We start from the raw sequence: 17,496 nt of genomic DNA, 5'->3' as shown, positions 1-17,496 counted from the left end.
ATAGACGTTTCTACTGATAACAGGGTCGCTCTGTATGCCGCACTTTGGATGGAGTGGGCAATGGATTGCCACTGCGCCTTTATATCATCGGGAAAAAGAAGTGCTATATCTTCAAACAGTTTGGTCAGTCGAGTGGAGTATGCCGTTGCCATCTGGTGTGTTTGCAGCTTATCAATGTCCACCTACCGTACAATGTCGGATCGTACTTTTCTCGCAACACTTAGACGATTCCGAACCTTTGCTGCAACAAGGTAATGATCCGAATCGATGTTCGCCCGGATCGATCGTTCATCTAACACGCTCGTTGATTGCCTTCCCTCTATCACAACATGATCTATTTGGTTACTCGTGTTTTGATCGGGTAACCGCCATGTGGCCGTGTGAATCCTTTGATGTTGAAACCTGGTGTTACCAACTACCATGTTCTGCAATCCTATTGCATTCGAAGAAATTGACATTCCCCGGTAAACCACAGTAGTTCTGTGTTCAAAAACGTTCCGGCAGATGCAGCTGCCTCAACTTCTTCCGAGCAAGAATGTATGTCCCGATTGTGATCAAGGACCACACGATACACGTCACCTGTTTAAGTGCCCAGCTAGCCAATTCAAGCCAATTTACTCAGACCAAGATCCCTCTGCACGCACTCCATCCTAGTCGCAGAGTTCCTGGATCTTGCCACTCAACAGAATCAAGCTGACGAAAGTTAGACCACAACAAACTGCTACAACAACAAAAATCCCATGGCAGCCGGTTGTACATACCGGATTGACCCGATGGAGTTCTCCAACGGAAAGGGCTGCTCAGTGTTTAACACACTGCTACAACAAAACAACCATGTTCTTTGCCGCGGTGAAGTCTATTAGCTTCAATCCATTCTCGGAAGTTTCTTCGAGTAGGCTAAATTTTCCGACTATTGGGTCAAAATATATTCCTTCCCTGTTTTAGCATTACAATATCTCAGAACGATTTTAATATCATGGGCGGGACGGCGGCCATATTACCTTTCTAGGCGCTCGTAGAAAATATCCTTGATCTGTACGTCCTTGTCTTCCGTCGGGCCATGGGCGCAAATAAAGCTGATGTTGAAGAATTTTGCTTTTGCGCGGACTGTGGCTAGCTTCTCATCCACTGGAGTAAACCTGGAGACAAGGTGTTTCATTCTCGAAGTAACAAGAAATCCACAGCCCCCCCAACCCATCGCTCTTCCTATATGGCAGTAATGTCTGCCTTTTACTTCTCCAATACATCCGCCAGTGCATACACTACATCCTCTCTATAAAGAGTGCGGACACTCCAGGTGCAGATACGCAAACCATGGTCCTTAAAACGTTTGCAGGGGCTGTCAACATGAGGGGATCCTTTTTTTTCTTCGTTTTTTCAAAGTAGTTCTTTCAGGTTTTCCGGTTGATGGACTACCAACTCGACGACCCAAAATATCTTTTTATCGTTCTGTAGGTGAACTCGTGGCACATTACATACAACAACACAACTATATGGACACTACTACTACACTACCATCTTGTGGATAGGCATTCACGGCACAGAGATATAAATAAGGATTGACATGTTCCAAGGCGTAAGGTTGAGCACTACAAGAGATTACCTTAGATCGCCATTTAGTGATTTGTTTAGTGTATTAGCTATCTACTTCCAAAATCACATCATAAAGGTACCACATGAAATACATTTTAAAAGACCCACAGGTCCTACCTATGCCAGCGACACCCTAAATTTGTATGTAATGTTTGTACTCTACTCCTAAAGACCTTTGATTGTGATCTAATTTTGTTCCGAATTACTCACTCACTCACTGTTAATACTTTGCAGACGAGTTTTAAATCACTCGTCCTTATTGTGTGATTTTCCACATAAACTGTTTGTTCCTGTACGAAAGTTATATCCATCGAGCTGTTTTCAGCTAACATTTCTAAATTTGTGTCAACAGAAATATTTGTTGTTGTTTCTTTGTGCTGGTCATCAACAGAGAGACATAATCGCCTAATTTTCCTTTGCTTTTGTGCTCTCTATCACTCTCTAATGGTAAACAACTCATCGTGATTGCATAATTTTTGTGAGAATCAACTTTTCTGTGGCGGAGGTTCTCGGTAACGAGGTTGTCGATTATCTTGGGACTAAGGAAGCGCGTCAAGTCGCTGACATCGCGCTGGGCTTGAGACGAAGAGGATTTCTGCAGTGTCCGTGGCGATAAAGAAAAGTTGGAGGCGGTCGAGCATCTTCTGTGCCAACGCATCGCGATGGTGGGGAGAAGACGTAGTGTTATGGGTGAACACACCTTTTTTCTCTAATCACTTTACAGACCAGGGATGCCAAGATTCTAGTGCTTTTCGCATTAGAATTGGTACTTTTTATGACACAAAAAACCCGAAAAAGTACCACCTAGAGCCAAACGAAAAAAAAATCACTAAGTGGGCGCTTTTTGCATTTCTGGTTAGTGGTTTTTCTCCTTTTTTTTGTAATTTTTATTTTTTTGCTGTCAGGGGGAGGCTGGAAGAATTATCTCCTATTTCTATAAGAAAAGGAAAAACTTCTTTCATATAAATGAATAAAGTCCAATTAAAGTTAAAGGACAGTGATTAAGGATCACGTCTTGCCGATTCCAAACGGCATGCTGTTTTACCAAATCTCTGTAGAAAAGTCTTAAAAATGGCTGATAACAAAATTTGGAAAAAAACATACAATCCTCTTGTCATTCTTGACTTCTGTAAGGGTCTGGCGGTAGATGGAGCGCGATGCTATAGTCGGTGAGGTTTTTTAAGATTTTAAAATGGTATAAAATAGTGATGGGAACTCTAACACTAACATGAAAATTTCTAAATTGTGTTTGCATGAGGATTAGTGAAAGCCGAAGATTCAACCAAGTGAAGCAGATATATAAAATAACAATAACAAAATATAAAAGAACAAAGGCAAACGAAATTGCTTATACTGTACGTGTGCTAAGTTTGTTTTCCCGCGGGAATAGGAATTTATGTGCGGTTGTGTGTTGTTGCTCATCTCTGGTAAAATATATACACTGTCGGACAAAATAAAGTGGGGTTGTGTACCCTTTTTCATAAATCCCCAATATTTTTTATCTACGTGTATTATTTACTGGTTTTTTATTGACCCGTTATTTGTTGGAGTGTCTCAATTATTTCCATAAACATTTGATCTGATGTAAAAGTATTGTTGTGTAAAGAAGTAAAAGCGTGCTAAGTTCGGTCGGGCCGAATCTTATATACCCTCCACCTTGGATCGCATTTGTAAGTTCTTTGATTGACATTTTCAAATAAAAAAAACTCCAGTCATAGAAAAACACCACCTTCAAGATATGGTAGCTATATCAGGATTTGGGCCGATTTAAATCATACTTTGCACAGTTGTTGGAAGTCATAACGAAACATGTCATACAAAATTTCAGTCAAATCTGATTGGAATTGTGCCCTCTAGAGGCTCAAGAAGTCTAATGGGGAGATCGGTTTATATGGCGGCTATATAAGGTTATGGATTGATTAAAACTATACTTGGCACAGTTGTTGGGAGTCATACCAGAACACTTCATGGAAAATTTCAGCCAAATCGGATAAGAATTGCGCCCTGTGGAAGTCAAGAGCCAAGATCGGTTTATATGGCAGCTATATCAGATTATCAACCGATTTAGACCATACCTGGCACAGTTGTCGGAAGTGATACCAAAACGATGCATGCTAAATTTCAGCCAATCAGATAAGAATTGCGCCCTCTAAAAGCTCAAGAAGTCAAGACCTAAGATTGGTTTATATGGCAGCTATATCAAAACAGAAGAAAGAATGCAATTACAGAGTCACAAGCTGTGAAAAAATTTGTCAACGCCGACTATATGAAAAATCCGCAATTACTTTTTGGGCAACCCAATATATATCATTTATTTGAACCCTCTCTTTAAGAACCAAATTGTCTTGGTGAGCAAATACGTCCTATTTGGTGGTTGTTATGGTGGTGGGACGTCCGCTATACAGTTGGCCCCTAATGTTGATATCAGATACGTGGTCTACTCCCACATACCTTTAATTTGAGCCCCATATTTCCATAGTCGCCAAACATGACCGGCTTGGGGGGTGTTTGGGGGATGGGCGGCTGCTCAGTGAGTGGGCCTTAAAAATATATATCGGATTCGTGTTCCACTTTAAAAACCCCTCTTATTTGAGCCTCATATTGCAGTAGTCATAAAATACTTACTATTTTGGTGTTGTGGCGGTGGGGTGGCCCCATTGACACTTTTCCCGAATATTGATATCAAAGTCGTGCTTTACTCCCAAAGACCTTTCATTTGAGCCCCATATTGCTATGGTCGTAAATTTGTCCCCTTTGGGGGAGGTTTTTGGTGAGAGGCGGCCGCCCAAATACTTGGTCCCATATTTGGATATCAGATTCGTATTCTACATTCAAATATCTTTTATTTAAGCCCCATACTCCCATGGTCAATAAATTAGTCCTGTTTGGGGGGTGTTTTGGGGAAACGTGGTCCCACATTTGGATATCAGATTCGTATTCTACTCGCAAATACCTTTCATTTGAGTCCCATATTGCCATGATCGGTAAATATGTCCGATTTAGGTGTATTTTGGGGCTTGGGCCGGTCCCCCTAGCATTTGGTCCGATAATTGGATATCAGATACGTTTTCTTATCCTAAATACCTTTCATTTAAGTCCCATATTGTCGTGATTGGTCTAAATACAATATATGTTTGGTAGGTTTTAGGGTGGGGCAGCCCCCCTAGGTGCCCCATCCGAAATTTAGATACCAAATTTTTATTTTTAGGATACTATATGAGAGCACACAAAATTTCGCTTAAATCGCACCACCCATCTCCGAGATCTAGCGTTTCTGAAAATTAGGGTAAGGAGGAAGAGGGTTTTTACAGAAATTTGTGGTAAGTTATTAAAAAGAATAATTTGTAGCAAAGAATATAACTTTTTCGTTCAATATTACTGAAATATATAAAAAATAAGCATGGATCATTACTTTTTCGAAATGAAGCCCTTAACCGAAACTCAAAAATATATGTTGGTACAATATCGCGAAAATGGGATGAAATTGAAAGCTTTGAGTTCCAAGTATAAAATATCAGAATCTGGGGTCAGAAAAATTATTGCTTTGTATAAAATAAGGAAGTCAAATAAAAGTTTGAAAAAAGTATGTGGCAGAAAACGTAAGACGACGAAGCTTGAGGATGATCATATTGCAATTATAGCAAAAAGAAATTCTTTTACAACAGCCAGAGATATAAAAGAGAAGCTAGAATTAAATATTTCGACTCGAACTGTCCAAAGAAGACTTAGTGAAAAGGGGATAAAAAGTGCCTTCGCAAAGAAAAAACCTCTCCTACGAGCAGCCAATAGAAAAAAACGATTGGCTTTTCCAAAAAAGTATATAAATATGCTGAATATTTTGGAATAAAGTTATTTAGACAGACGAGACAAAATATGAACTAAAAAATTGCAAAAATCGGAAGAGTGTGGTGTGAACCAACACAAAGGCTAAATTCGAAAAACCTTATACATACTGTGAAACTGGTGGAGGAAACCTCATGGTGTGGGGATGTTTTTCCTTTTTAGGAGTTTGCAGGCTCGTAGAAATTTACTCTAAAATGATTGGAGAGCACTATGTAAACATTTTGGAAGAAAATCTTTATAGCAGTGGGAAAAAATGCAAAATGAATGGAGAGCAATTCCAACAAATACTTGGAAGAACCTTGCTTTAAGTATGCCGAAAAGATTGAGAGAAGTCATAAATAACAAAGGAGGAGCAACTTCCTATTAAATTTTAAAGTTATTTAATTTTTTACAATATTTATTAGAGAAGTGTTACTTTATTTTGTCACTTGAAATTCCTTATGTGCCATATAGTTTGTAATATAAATAGAAAATATAAGTTAAAATTCATTGTTAAGTTCATTATTAGATAGAATTAAAAATAAAACTATAATTTATAAAAATATGAAAACAACAAATATAAGTTTCAATCAAAAAATTAAAAACTATTTAAAACCACACTTTATTTTGTCTGACAGTGTAAATCAGAAAGGTAATTTTTATTACCAAAGCGTACCATTTAAGCTACTGAATGGGAATCCAAACTGGAAGCGATAAATGCAGACAGGATAGCATGTCAGTAGCATACAACATGCTACGGCCTGATACCACCAACGCAACTGTTGGGTCATTGGCCTCCATTCTAAGCCTACTCCGGGGCTCTAGATCTGCCGCTCCACTGGAAACAGACGCAGATCAATAACCGCGTAATGGATAATATTATCGTGAGTTCAAATGTTCTCTGAAAATAACTACCTATTACGAGCCGCAGAAAATTCTCGCGGAACGAAATAAAAATACGTCCGCTTCACTCCAAGGTTGCAAAAAGAATGGAACGAATCTTTCATATTTATTCTGTTATTTAGAATGCTGTATCAAATACGAAATTTAATACTAAACTGTTTTAAGCTTTTAATTAAAATAGGGGTTGAAATCTATTTTGGAATGCCTAACCATGTTGTTGTAGCAGTATGTTGTACACTGAGGCAGCAGCCCATGCCGATTGACCGTAATGTTTGGTGTTAGTGCGGGGACGTCGAGAGTGAACATCTGTATGGCCATCGGGGCGATAACAAACAGGACAGTTAGGTTTTGGAGTGTATGAAGGATATTAGCCCCTTCTCTGAAGATGACGCGATGCGCATCGTTTCGGTGCCAGGCCACAGCGAAGTAAGGGGGATTGAAAGAGCAGACGATTTGACCGCGAATGCCAGAAGATTTGACCGGCTTGGGGCGGATTTATTTAATGATTTACAATTTGCATAACGACTTGCCAACGTGGAACATATTCGCATATCTTGTAATTATATGCCTCACCGCAGGATGGTTAACATGGAATTACTTAAAGTACAGTATCAACGCAATTTATAACTTCTCGAATTAATTTGGCCGTATAAACATTAGTGGAGGCCACCGTAGCGTAGAGGTTAGCATGTCCGCCTATGACGCCGAACGCCTGGGTTCGAATCCTGGCGAGACCATCAGAAAAAAATTTTCAGCGGTGGTTTTCCCCTCCTAATGCTGACAACATTTGTGAGGTACTATGCCATGTAAAACTTCTCTCCAAAGAGGTGTCGCACTGTGGCACGCCGTTCGAAATCGCCTATAAAAAGGAGGCCCCTTATCATTGAGCTTTTACTTGAGTTGGACTGCCCTGTTCCTTACTGGAATGTTCATGGGCAAAATTTGCATTTGCATTGTATAAACATTAGTTAGTAGCCATTAGTAGTAGTAGATCAATAAATAAATAATTAAAATCAAAAAACTATTTTTATGATAAACAAATTTATAAGTTAATTTTTAGACGATTATATTCTATATTTTATTTTTTTTTTGTTTTTTTTTCATTTTAGATGGGTCCAAACTGGCTCTTTCAATAGTCATTCCCATGTGATTACTTTATCGTGGAATTTGGAAGGCACACGACTATTAACCGGTGGTTCTACAATACAATTATGGAAAGAAAAATCGAATGAATTCACAGATGACGAACCAACAAGTAAGTTTCTTATTAGGTAAATAACAATATTTTTTATTCGCATGTTTTGTGATACTTCTTTTTTAATCTCACAATCATTCCTCAATTTCGATTGGACAAAAAACCAGCTTTAAACCCAATTTTTTGACAAGCAAGGCTGAGCCCGTATGCTACGCAGACAATGTTATAATATTTATAAGGGCCAAGGATATTGAATTAGCTATGCAGAAAGACCGAAATGGTCTTGGAGATGGCATACAACTGGGCTAGACTAAGTGGTCTCCATGTTAACCCAGAGAAGACAGAAATCTGCCTGTTCACGAGGAAGACGAAGGTGGTTCAATTTGACCACGTTGATATCTGACAAGCACGATATTGATATCGGACAAGTTCAAATATTTGGCAGTGATTTTGGACAGGAAACTGAATTAGAAGAGTCACATTCGGGAGCGTAGCGAGAAGGCCTACGGTAGCGTGCCGAGAAGGCCGAAGATAGTCCACTGGTCCTACATGAGCGTGGTCCTAAGACCACTGCGATGGAGCAAAAGTGTAACGTAAGGATAATACAACAGGTTCAGAAAATATGTTGTCTTGGCATAGGCGGAGCGATAAGGACCGCGCCCACTAAGCCACTGGAGACTATTCTAGATAACCAACCCATAGACATACAGATTTAGTATGAGGCAGCCACTGCCGCTATGATACTTAAGATGATAGGAGAATGGACAGAGCATAGGCGCAGATCATACGTAGTATTATCGAGGCGGCGATAGGAAAGCTGGATGGAATAGAAGAGGTTTCCGATCGTATACCTTTGACGACACTTGAGATCGAATACGAGGCGCTGCTGCACTCTCTTGGATTGACGGAACTCTGGTATTGCCATCTGGAAGTTCATGCACACGGATGGAGCAAAGCTGGTCTACATGGAGGACCCAAGAACTGAGACCAGCTTTCTCCGACTGCCTGATCCGAATTCGGTTCTGCAGGCACAGATCCCGGCGATCACGGAATGCATGTGGGATAGGATAATTTCAACGAGGCATGTCTTTCAATAAGTTGAAATAAGGAATGATGACGAGGACAACTGAACAGTTGCTTGTAAGAAATTGTAAATTGTAAGTTTAACAATAGGCCTGTATTATTCCATTCAATCGGATTTTTTTCGCATATTTTGGAAGGATACAAATCAAGCACTAAAAATGCGTCTAGAACTACTTGTTTTGACGGTACAAGCCGGCAGCCACATTCTCAATTATTTGCAAATTAACGAAAGATGTCCAAAAATAAGACCTTCCCTGTCCATATCACAAAGTAGCCATAGAAGGCCTTCTGCGGAAGGAACCACGTCAAAAAAAGTCATGCTCTCTCAATTTTATTTGAGAGAGACAACTTCATTTCTTTTTTTCGCTAGAGAAGTATTTCCGAAAATATATTCTCGTATGAAAAATTTTACAATATTTGTTTGTCTCTCTTTCGAGGCGAGCTCAATGATCGGAGATTGCAAATGGAAAAGGAAAGACAAAGACAGCAACACACACCAACCACTATGGGACGCGTTTCGTCTTTGGTTAGGCCGTGCGTTGGTATGTTGTTTTACTTTTATACTTTTTTCACATTTTAGAAAAGTTTATTTATTGTATATTAACCGACATTTGTTGCCATAACCCCGGTTTACTAAACCCATGTGTAATCTACTGGGCTATCCAAAATTTGTTACGAAACCGTATTGATTTTTGTTTGTATGTATATTTATACACACCACCATAGGATGAATGACAAAGTGAATATATCCTCTATTCGTTTTGTCGTTCCGATATAGTGACATTCAAGTTATTTTTAGTTGAGCTAATGTTTTTCTATATCATTTCACCTCAAAGTTTCAGAACAGCGAAACCAATTATTTTTTCATAGTTGTTATTTTCGACATTACTTAGAATATGCAATAAATATTACAATACTTAGGGGACACCGTAGTTCAGAGGTAAGTTGCTTTCTTAACGCCTAGGTCAAATCCAAGCGAGTACAGGAAACCCCTGAGGGAAAAAATGTTCAACGGTGAACATTTGCTTAACTTCAGTTACATTGCCGAATTTGTAACAGAAATTTTCATTTTTGTATTAAATTGCTTACTTTTTACAAATTTCTTAGTAGCTGAACTTTAAAAATACTGATATTGAATGAAATTGACAAAAATTTCCAACTTGTCTCCTGGCAACGCAACTCTAGTCGAGTTGCAATCAATAATCGTCCCATTAGACTTGTATTGGATAGCTCTCATTGATATGGTATTTTCGCTGAGCCGTAATGGAATGTTTATGCAAATTAAAAATATTTGCATTGCAACACAACTATTGTTCGTTCCAGACTACTCCACACAATATGCGAAACATTTGTTATACAAGATGAAACCTACGTCTGTGGGTACGGAATTCCACAGTTTGGCTGTTATTTTCCTCAGAAATAAAGTAGTAGTCTTTACTAAATTTTATAAACTATTTTATTAATTAACATTGCAAGAGATCTTTTCAATACAATAGGACAACAATGAAATAATAGTGGTTGCCAGATCATGCGAACAATGGTCATATGTTCATGATGACAGATCAATAAATAACATTGACCTAGCCGAACTTGCAGCGAAGATACAAATTAACACGACAAGGGATAACTATAACCAACACACTGGCTGAAACTTTCAGCTAAGATCTGTGTGGCGTTCATCGTTATCTCGAAAAGCTTATCTGGAAGCTACCGGGCGCGTCCACAGGCTGCGGATATTTAAATGCTCCATACGGAGTAACTGTAATTGCAGTCGCGGATAATCAGCGGTATCAAGTGAAGAGTCTCGGTCATAGGCCGGACAGCACTGGGTAAATACTGCCTTTAAATAACCAATGGCCATAACGTTCCCGTAGCGATAGGTCGTATGGACCGGAACGAGCTTGCTCACCTACAAATGTGGATACAGCAACAACAACCAATATACAAATTTTGTTTATGTAAATTCTTGCGGCCGTATTCACAAAACTTACTGAAGCCTTAAAATAGGTTTTGTCGATAAAGGAAATCGACTAACCCTATTTCAAATATATATTAAGTTTTGTGAATACCGGTTTTAGTTATTAGTTATCTAGATTCAATAAACTAGTTTTTATATATTAGATAAATTTGTTATTTCGACAAATCTGTTTTCACTTAGCAAATACAATCTTATAATTTTTACTATCAGGTGTTAAATTCGTTATTGGAGGAGATCGTGAAAATAAAACTCCTACTAGTGAGTCGGTGGAAAATGCAACAAATTGGGAGAATATTTGGTCCTGCCAAACGGCAATACCAATATATCACATGGCATTCAGCCCTGATGGTACTTTGTTTGCGACTTGCGGCCGTAATGACAGACTAGTTAAAATCTGGTATGAAAACAAGCAAAGTAAGTAATAATTATTTTTTCATTTGTTTATTACTTAATAAGGAAAGTCATTGTATTTCTTTTTTTATGTGAACAACTATAAAACTCCACATACAAAAAAGTAAATAAAACGTTTATAATAATAAATTTTTTTTATTGTGTCAAGGACTATGAGAGAATAATTAGAATCAATTAAGTCAAGTATCATATGAATGCAGAGTGGTGCTGCCACAAACAATTTTCTTTAATCGAATTTAAACAAATTGATATTTTTCTTTAAAACTGAGTTGAGCGGCCGTTTTGTTGTTTCGTTTTGCAAGAATATTCTCCAACTCGTAATAGGTATTTATTTTTCGGAAAAAATTTGAAGTCACTCAAGCATAGCTACGATATTGTTATCGACTAGTCGGTTGGTGGTCTGCTTCTATTTTCAGTGGAGCGGCTGATCTAGAGCCCGGAAGTAGCCTTAGAATGACTCCAAAGATCCAACCTCTGCGGTGGTGGTATCTGCCGTAGCATGGTTTCTGCTACTGAGACCTCGACTGATGGAGCGGCAGCGCCAGGCTCCACTAGCCGACAAACGACTTGTCTACAGTGGCTTTTGACGAAGATACCTGGATTGAGTCTTGAGGACAAGGCCGACCTTATTTTTTTTCGCCGAACTTATTATTATTTGCCAGACCATCGGCCTTCTTTGGCAAACCAATACGCTCTTTGAGAGGTTTTATTGAGAGGCTTGGTGCAAATGATCCTAAAACTCAGAAGAGTGGTTTCATAGTTTTCTCAACTGCCTCTGGATGCGTAAAGAAACTTACCATGAAAAGATCGAACGAGTCTTGTAAGGATGAACTCCTGGCGGACTCAGAAGAGAATGATATCGCAACAGTGGTGGAAATTTTGATATGCGACATTGGTCCCGTTTCTGCAGATAAAACTCCACCATTGTTAGCCGCATCGTCTGCAATAAAGGTCCTTCGGACGGCAGGAGAATTTGACGTTCTTCTTATCCAGAAAAAGCTTTGAAACCTTAAGTTGCTGGTTGGAGCCGATTCTACGGGAAAAAGAGCCTCGCTGTAAGAAGTGATGATAATGTACATTACCAGATTTGTGGAAGTTCGGGAATCAACGAAAGAGATGAGCTGCAAACGTATGCATAACATACGAGGGTTACCTTTTATATTTTGGGATTGGACAACCCTTGTGTTGCAATCTGTCAACTGACAGCTCTATCGTAAAGCTTGACGATACTCGTACTCAGAACGTTTTGACATACAAGCGCTATTTGTGTTGTTTACAGTAACTTAAAAGATTCATCTCACCCAAAACATTTTCGTGCGATAATTTTTTACAACTTTTGACGTGGATTAGCTCAACAACAGTGCATGATGAACTTAATTAAATTTTTTGGTGATGAAGCTCCATCAAGGACCAGTGTTTATCGATGGTATGGTGAATTCAACCGAGGTCTTAGTTCAACTCCAAGACGAATTTTGTGAAGGTCATCCAAAATTAGGTGTTGCTCCAAAAACCATTAAAGGTGTGAGCCAACTGATATTGCAAGATCGTCATGTGACCTACCGTGCAATTGAGACAACCTTAGGCATTAGTGGGACCAGCATACATTCAATACTGCATGAACATTTGACCGTCAAAAAAATTTGTTCGCGTTGGATCCAACACAATTTGTCAATCGCTCAAAAAAAGGCTCGTGTCGATTGGCCGAAAGAAATGGTCCAAAAATACGATCGCGGTGCTTCGGAACACGTCTATGACATCGTGACAGGTGATGAATCGTGAATTTACATATATGAGCCCGAAAGTAAACAGCAATCGATTGTATGGATGTTTCAAAATGAGCCAAATTCGCTCGTCCACGTAGCACTTCCAAGAAAATGATTGCCTGTTTCTTCGGAAAAACTGGAAATGTCGCAATCGTACCACTCGTATACAAAAATTTGTTTGCCAGTTGTCTTGCAAGAAATCAGGAAAACCAACCGCCGAAGACGGATCACTCTTCACCACGACAATGCGACCTCTCACACATCGGCTCGAACAATTGCATTTTTGAGCACTCAAAACATCGATTTGATGAGTCATCCGCCGTATAGTCCTGACTTGGCACCGAATGACTACTTTTTATTCCGTACGTAAAAATAAAATGCGAGGTTAACGTGTTTCGGCACCGAAGAAGCGCTTAGAATGCATGTTTTGGAGATACCTCAAAAGTGCTTCAACAATTGGTTCAAACGATAAACAATTCTATAAATAAAGCTATTTTCTTTGATTAATATTTGTTTTTGTTCTCTAATAACGAAAAATTAAAAGGCAACCCCTCGAATTATTACGTTTTTACGTTTTACTTCCAATTGAAACACAGTTCGTTTACAATTACTTTACTTAACAATGATTTAATGATCTACTTATTTGCCTTACAACTCGCTTACTGCAGTTTGCTGATACGTTTACAATAGGCATTCTATGATAAGTCTGACCCGTGTTAGGTTATGCCACTGCCTTATATACCTCTTGCTGGTCACATAGATGTTTCGATAATACTTAATCTGGTAATTTCGCAATAAGTCCTCTATTGATCTCTGGTAAAGCTGACCAGCATTGATACTTGAATAAAGGCAAACACAAACACTTACATCTATTGAACTAGCATGGGGTGTAGCCAAACGAAATCAGACATTATTACAAATAAGATAATAACAACAAAGAACAATAAAGAAACTTTATATAATACTTGAAACAATGTGTGGCGACTTACTGTTACAATTTGAAACTTAAAATAATGGGAATTAAACTAAAGGGACCTTAAAACTAATAAAAACCCAATTGTAACACTACCCCACGCTTAAGCTTGTCCGTCCCGACTACACACAGTTCCCGTTCCATACATAGCTAACCGCTCTTGATGCATCACTTTAATTTTTGACCTTGGACATCCGTCCTTCTGAATGCGATATACGACGTCATTTTTTTTTTTTTTTTGATGACTTTGTGAGGGCGTTCCCTCCTTACGTTGTTGCAATAGTAGTACCAGGTGTCCTTCATGGAAGCCTTAAATATTTGCCGCCCGGTCGTATTATCCTTCATCCGATTGCTTACCATTTTTATTCGATGGCGAACTTAATCGTGAACTCCACGAAAGGTGTTCTGAACATCTATTCTATGTAATTTTCATAGCTACCTGGTTTATCACCGAATATCAAATCAACAGCCAAGTTAACACTCGCTTCCAAAAAAATTAGGCTGGCGTCTGAGATGTGGAATCGTGCATCGCAGATCTATATGACAACAAAAATGTCGGTATGTGCACATCTAGTCTTTCTTAGGTCTTTATTCCAGGATTGAAGCTTTCCACCATGCCATCGTTGTTCTGTTTTTCCTGATTCCACATGAATCACACATTTCTTAAAAATTTGTAGATTACAATTTTCTACCCTGACCAGAATGATTTTCTGATGGAACACCGTAGCGACATATCCAATCCACGATGCTTTCCTTAGATTCAGCTTTTGAGGAATGCCTGCATTAGATCTTGGATGGTCGCCTTGACATCAGCCCTGTGTTTGCACCCTTTATATGCTCGATGTTAAAGTTGAAGCTCTGAAGTCGCTATCTAATGAGCCAGTTACGCTTCTGGATTGTTGAACTAGAGCAACCATCGGAGACACGAATGGTCAGTCCTTAGCAGAAAGTGCTGGTCAAATAGGTACTTGTGGTAGTATTGTATGGCTTCTACAACTGCCAGTACCTCCCTTCTCGTTACGCAATAATTCCTTTCAAGTTTAACGTACGGCTGTAGTATGCGATGACCTTTTCTTGACCGCTGACTCGTTGCGAAAAGACATCTCCGATACCATATGCGCTAGCGTCCGTATCCAAAACAAATTTTTCGCCAGGAAGAGGGAAAGCCAAAGAGTGGCTCAACAAAGCTTTCCTTTGGTTCCTCGAATAATTCCTCTTGGGCGTTGCTCCACTGAAACTTCCGACATTTTTGTGTCAATATGTGTAAACTGGCTGTTGGGGCTGCGAAATTTGGGACGAATCGTACAAAGACCAAGAAAGCTGCGTAGTTGGTGCCATCCGTTGATATACCACCGCCGTAACACAAAGTCCCAGATCTTTTACTTCCCGCTGTAAAAAGTTGGAAAAAGTCTCAGTCTCCGGCCGCTTGTTCGAGGGTTTTCCCATGACTATGATATCGTCCAGGTACATAAAGCACGACTTTCAGCGATGCCCTTTAAATACACGCTCCATGAGTCAAATGTTGCAGAGTCCGGGTCGTTGCAGAGTCCGAATGGCATAAAGTTAAATTGTCACAGACAACCCTTAACGCCAAATTCAGTTTCTCCTTATCTCTGCGATCTCTACCTGTTTGGAACCACTCTGAACATCAAAGTTTAGAGAACCATTTTGTCCCTATTAGGGTGTCCAGCGTATATCAATTCGTGGGAGTGGATAGCTGGCCTTTTTAGTGACATCGATGGCCTTCTATAAGCCACACAGAATAGAGGGCTTTTGTCTTTCTTTTCAACCAGCACCACTGGGGAGCACAATGGACTTGATGGTGGTTCTATAACACCGCTTTCTTCCATTTCACTTATTAGCTTCTGGATGTCGTCCCTTATTGCCAGGAGAACACTTCTTGGAGTTTGTTTTATCGGACTCGCTTCTGTGATATTTATTTCATGTTTTACTGCTGATGTTCTCCTCGATTTTCATTCGTAACGCAGAAGCAAATACAGCGGTCAAAAAAAGTATTCATCATTCAATGTTTTTTTTTTAATAAGTCTACAAAAGACAATTGGAATAAAAACATATTAAACTAATGATGCAGTAGTGCTTGTGTGATATATATGTACACAATTTCATTGTTTTTAAAGAAAAAAATAGTATTTATTGGAACAAAAAGGGCCATTTTACAGCTGAACACAAAAAATTAAACAAAAAAAGTATTCATCATTGCAAAAAAACAAAAAAATAAATAACATAATTTAAAAAAATTAATACTTTGTTATTCGACCACCGCGTCTTATAACTTCTTTTAAACGGTTTGACATCGATTGGACTAATTTAGCGGTTATATTTTGGTCTATTAGTCCATTCCTCCATTATCACCAGTTGCATTTGACTCTTGCTCGAAAAATTGCGCGTTCTCAATTTGCGTTCGAGATGTTCCCAAAGATGTTCAATTGGGTTCAAGTCGGGACTTTGAGGAGGAGTTTTAATGACTTTGGGGCAGTTATACAGCATCCACATCTTGGTATTTAAAGCAGAATGTTTGGGGTCATTATCTTGATAATATTGAAAGTTATTACCAAGCCCAAGTTTTACAGCACTATCTTTTAAATTCCTCTTTAAAATGTCAATGTAATACTTATGATCCATTACTCCATTAATAATTTCAAGATTTCCCGCTCCTGAAGCCGCCATACACCCCCAAACCATTACACCACCTCCACCATGTTTTACAGTAGCAACTGTGTTTCGTTCTTCAAGCTCTGTATTTGGTTTTCTGTACACTATGACCTTTCCATCGCACCCAAAAAGATTAAACTTGCTCTCGTCTGCAAAAATGACTGTTTTCCAAAATGATTCGGGCTGTTTTACATACATTTTTGCGAAGTTTAGCCTTTTCACTCGGTTTATTTTATTTATAAAGGGCATCTTACGTGCAGTTCTTCCTCTGTAACTATGCCTTTTGAGTGTATTTCGAATTGTTTGTGTAGTAACTTCCTTCCCTAAATATTCCATAGTGTTTTTACGAAGAATGGTCGCATTTGTCTTCGGAGTTTTCTGAACTTGCCGCACTAGCCAACGCACATCTCCAACTGAAAGTCCTTTTGGTCGACCAGATCTTGGTTTATTGTCAACAGTTTTCGTTTCTGTCCACTTTCTGATGATGGATTGTATAGTAGATCGTGGTCTATTTAATATTTCACTGATAGTTTTTTGAGTTAAACCATTCCTGTGGTGTTTTATTATCAAAACTTTTACCTCATCAGAAACCTCGTTTTGCTTACGACCCATTTTGACAAAAACTATATTTTCAATGAAATTAAATATTTGCTGTCAAGGGCAAAGCCTCCTTTACTAAATAAAACAGAAAAGGGGGATTCCCAAATAATATTTGAATTTGACTTTGATGATAGCACATCAATGATGAATACTTTTTTTATTCTGTTTTTGGTGTTATTATATAAAATTGCATTTTTTGCGCTAATTAAATTTATTTTTTGAATTTATTTTAAAACATATTACGAAAAATAAACTATTGCATAAAACTGCATTATTTGTTTACTTTGAATTTTCTTCAATTACCCAAAATAAGTGAATTTATTATCAATTTTGCTAATGATGAATACTTTTTTTGACCGCTGTACGTGTTTATAAAGCAATTGCTTAGCCTTATTCTTCTCAGAAGCAGAAAGACTGCTTGTCCAACCCTTGACGTAATCCTCTAGATGCTTCTTTTCCTTAAAGGATAATTTTGCTGAGCTGCTTTTTAAATTTACTATTG

The 17,496-nt window shown here is 38.6% G+C and overlaps 1 protein-coding gene across 1 annotated transcript in view; it reads left to right on the top strand.

Annotated features, from left to right (window-relative positions):
• LOC106087131 (dmX-like protein 2) overlaps window positions 1-17,496 on the top strand; it is a 552,769-nt gene that overhangs the window by 50,294 nt on the left and 484,979 nt on the right. Inside the window, exons 3-4 of the mRNA XM_059366477.1 lie at window positions 7,428-7,573; window positions 10,785-10,988. Coding sequence (XP_059222460.1) covers window positions 7,428-7,573; window positions 10,785-10,988 — 350 coding nt within the window. The remainder of the gene's footprint in view (window positions 1-7,427; window positions 7,574-10,784; window positions 10,989-17,496) is intronic.

Source organism: Stomoxys calcitrans, chromosome 4 (assembly GCF_963082655.1).
Source record: "Stomoxys calcitrans chromosome 4, idStoCalc2.1, whole genome shotgun sequence".
NCBI classification, from domain to species: Eukaryota; Metazoa; Arthropoda; class Insecta; order Diptera; family Muscidae; genus Stomoxys; species Stomoxys calcitrans.
The sequence above is the reverse complement of the archived record's forward strand: the minus strand, read 5'-3'. Positions and strand labels throughout refer to the sequence as shown.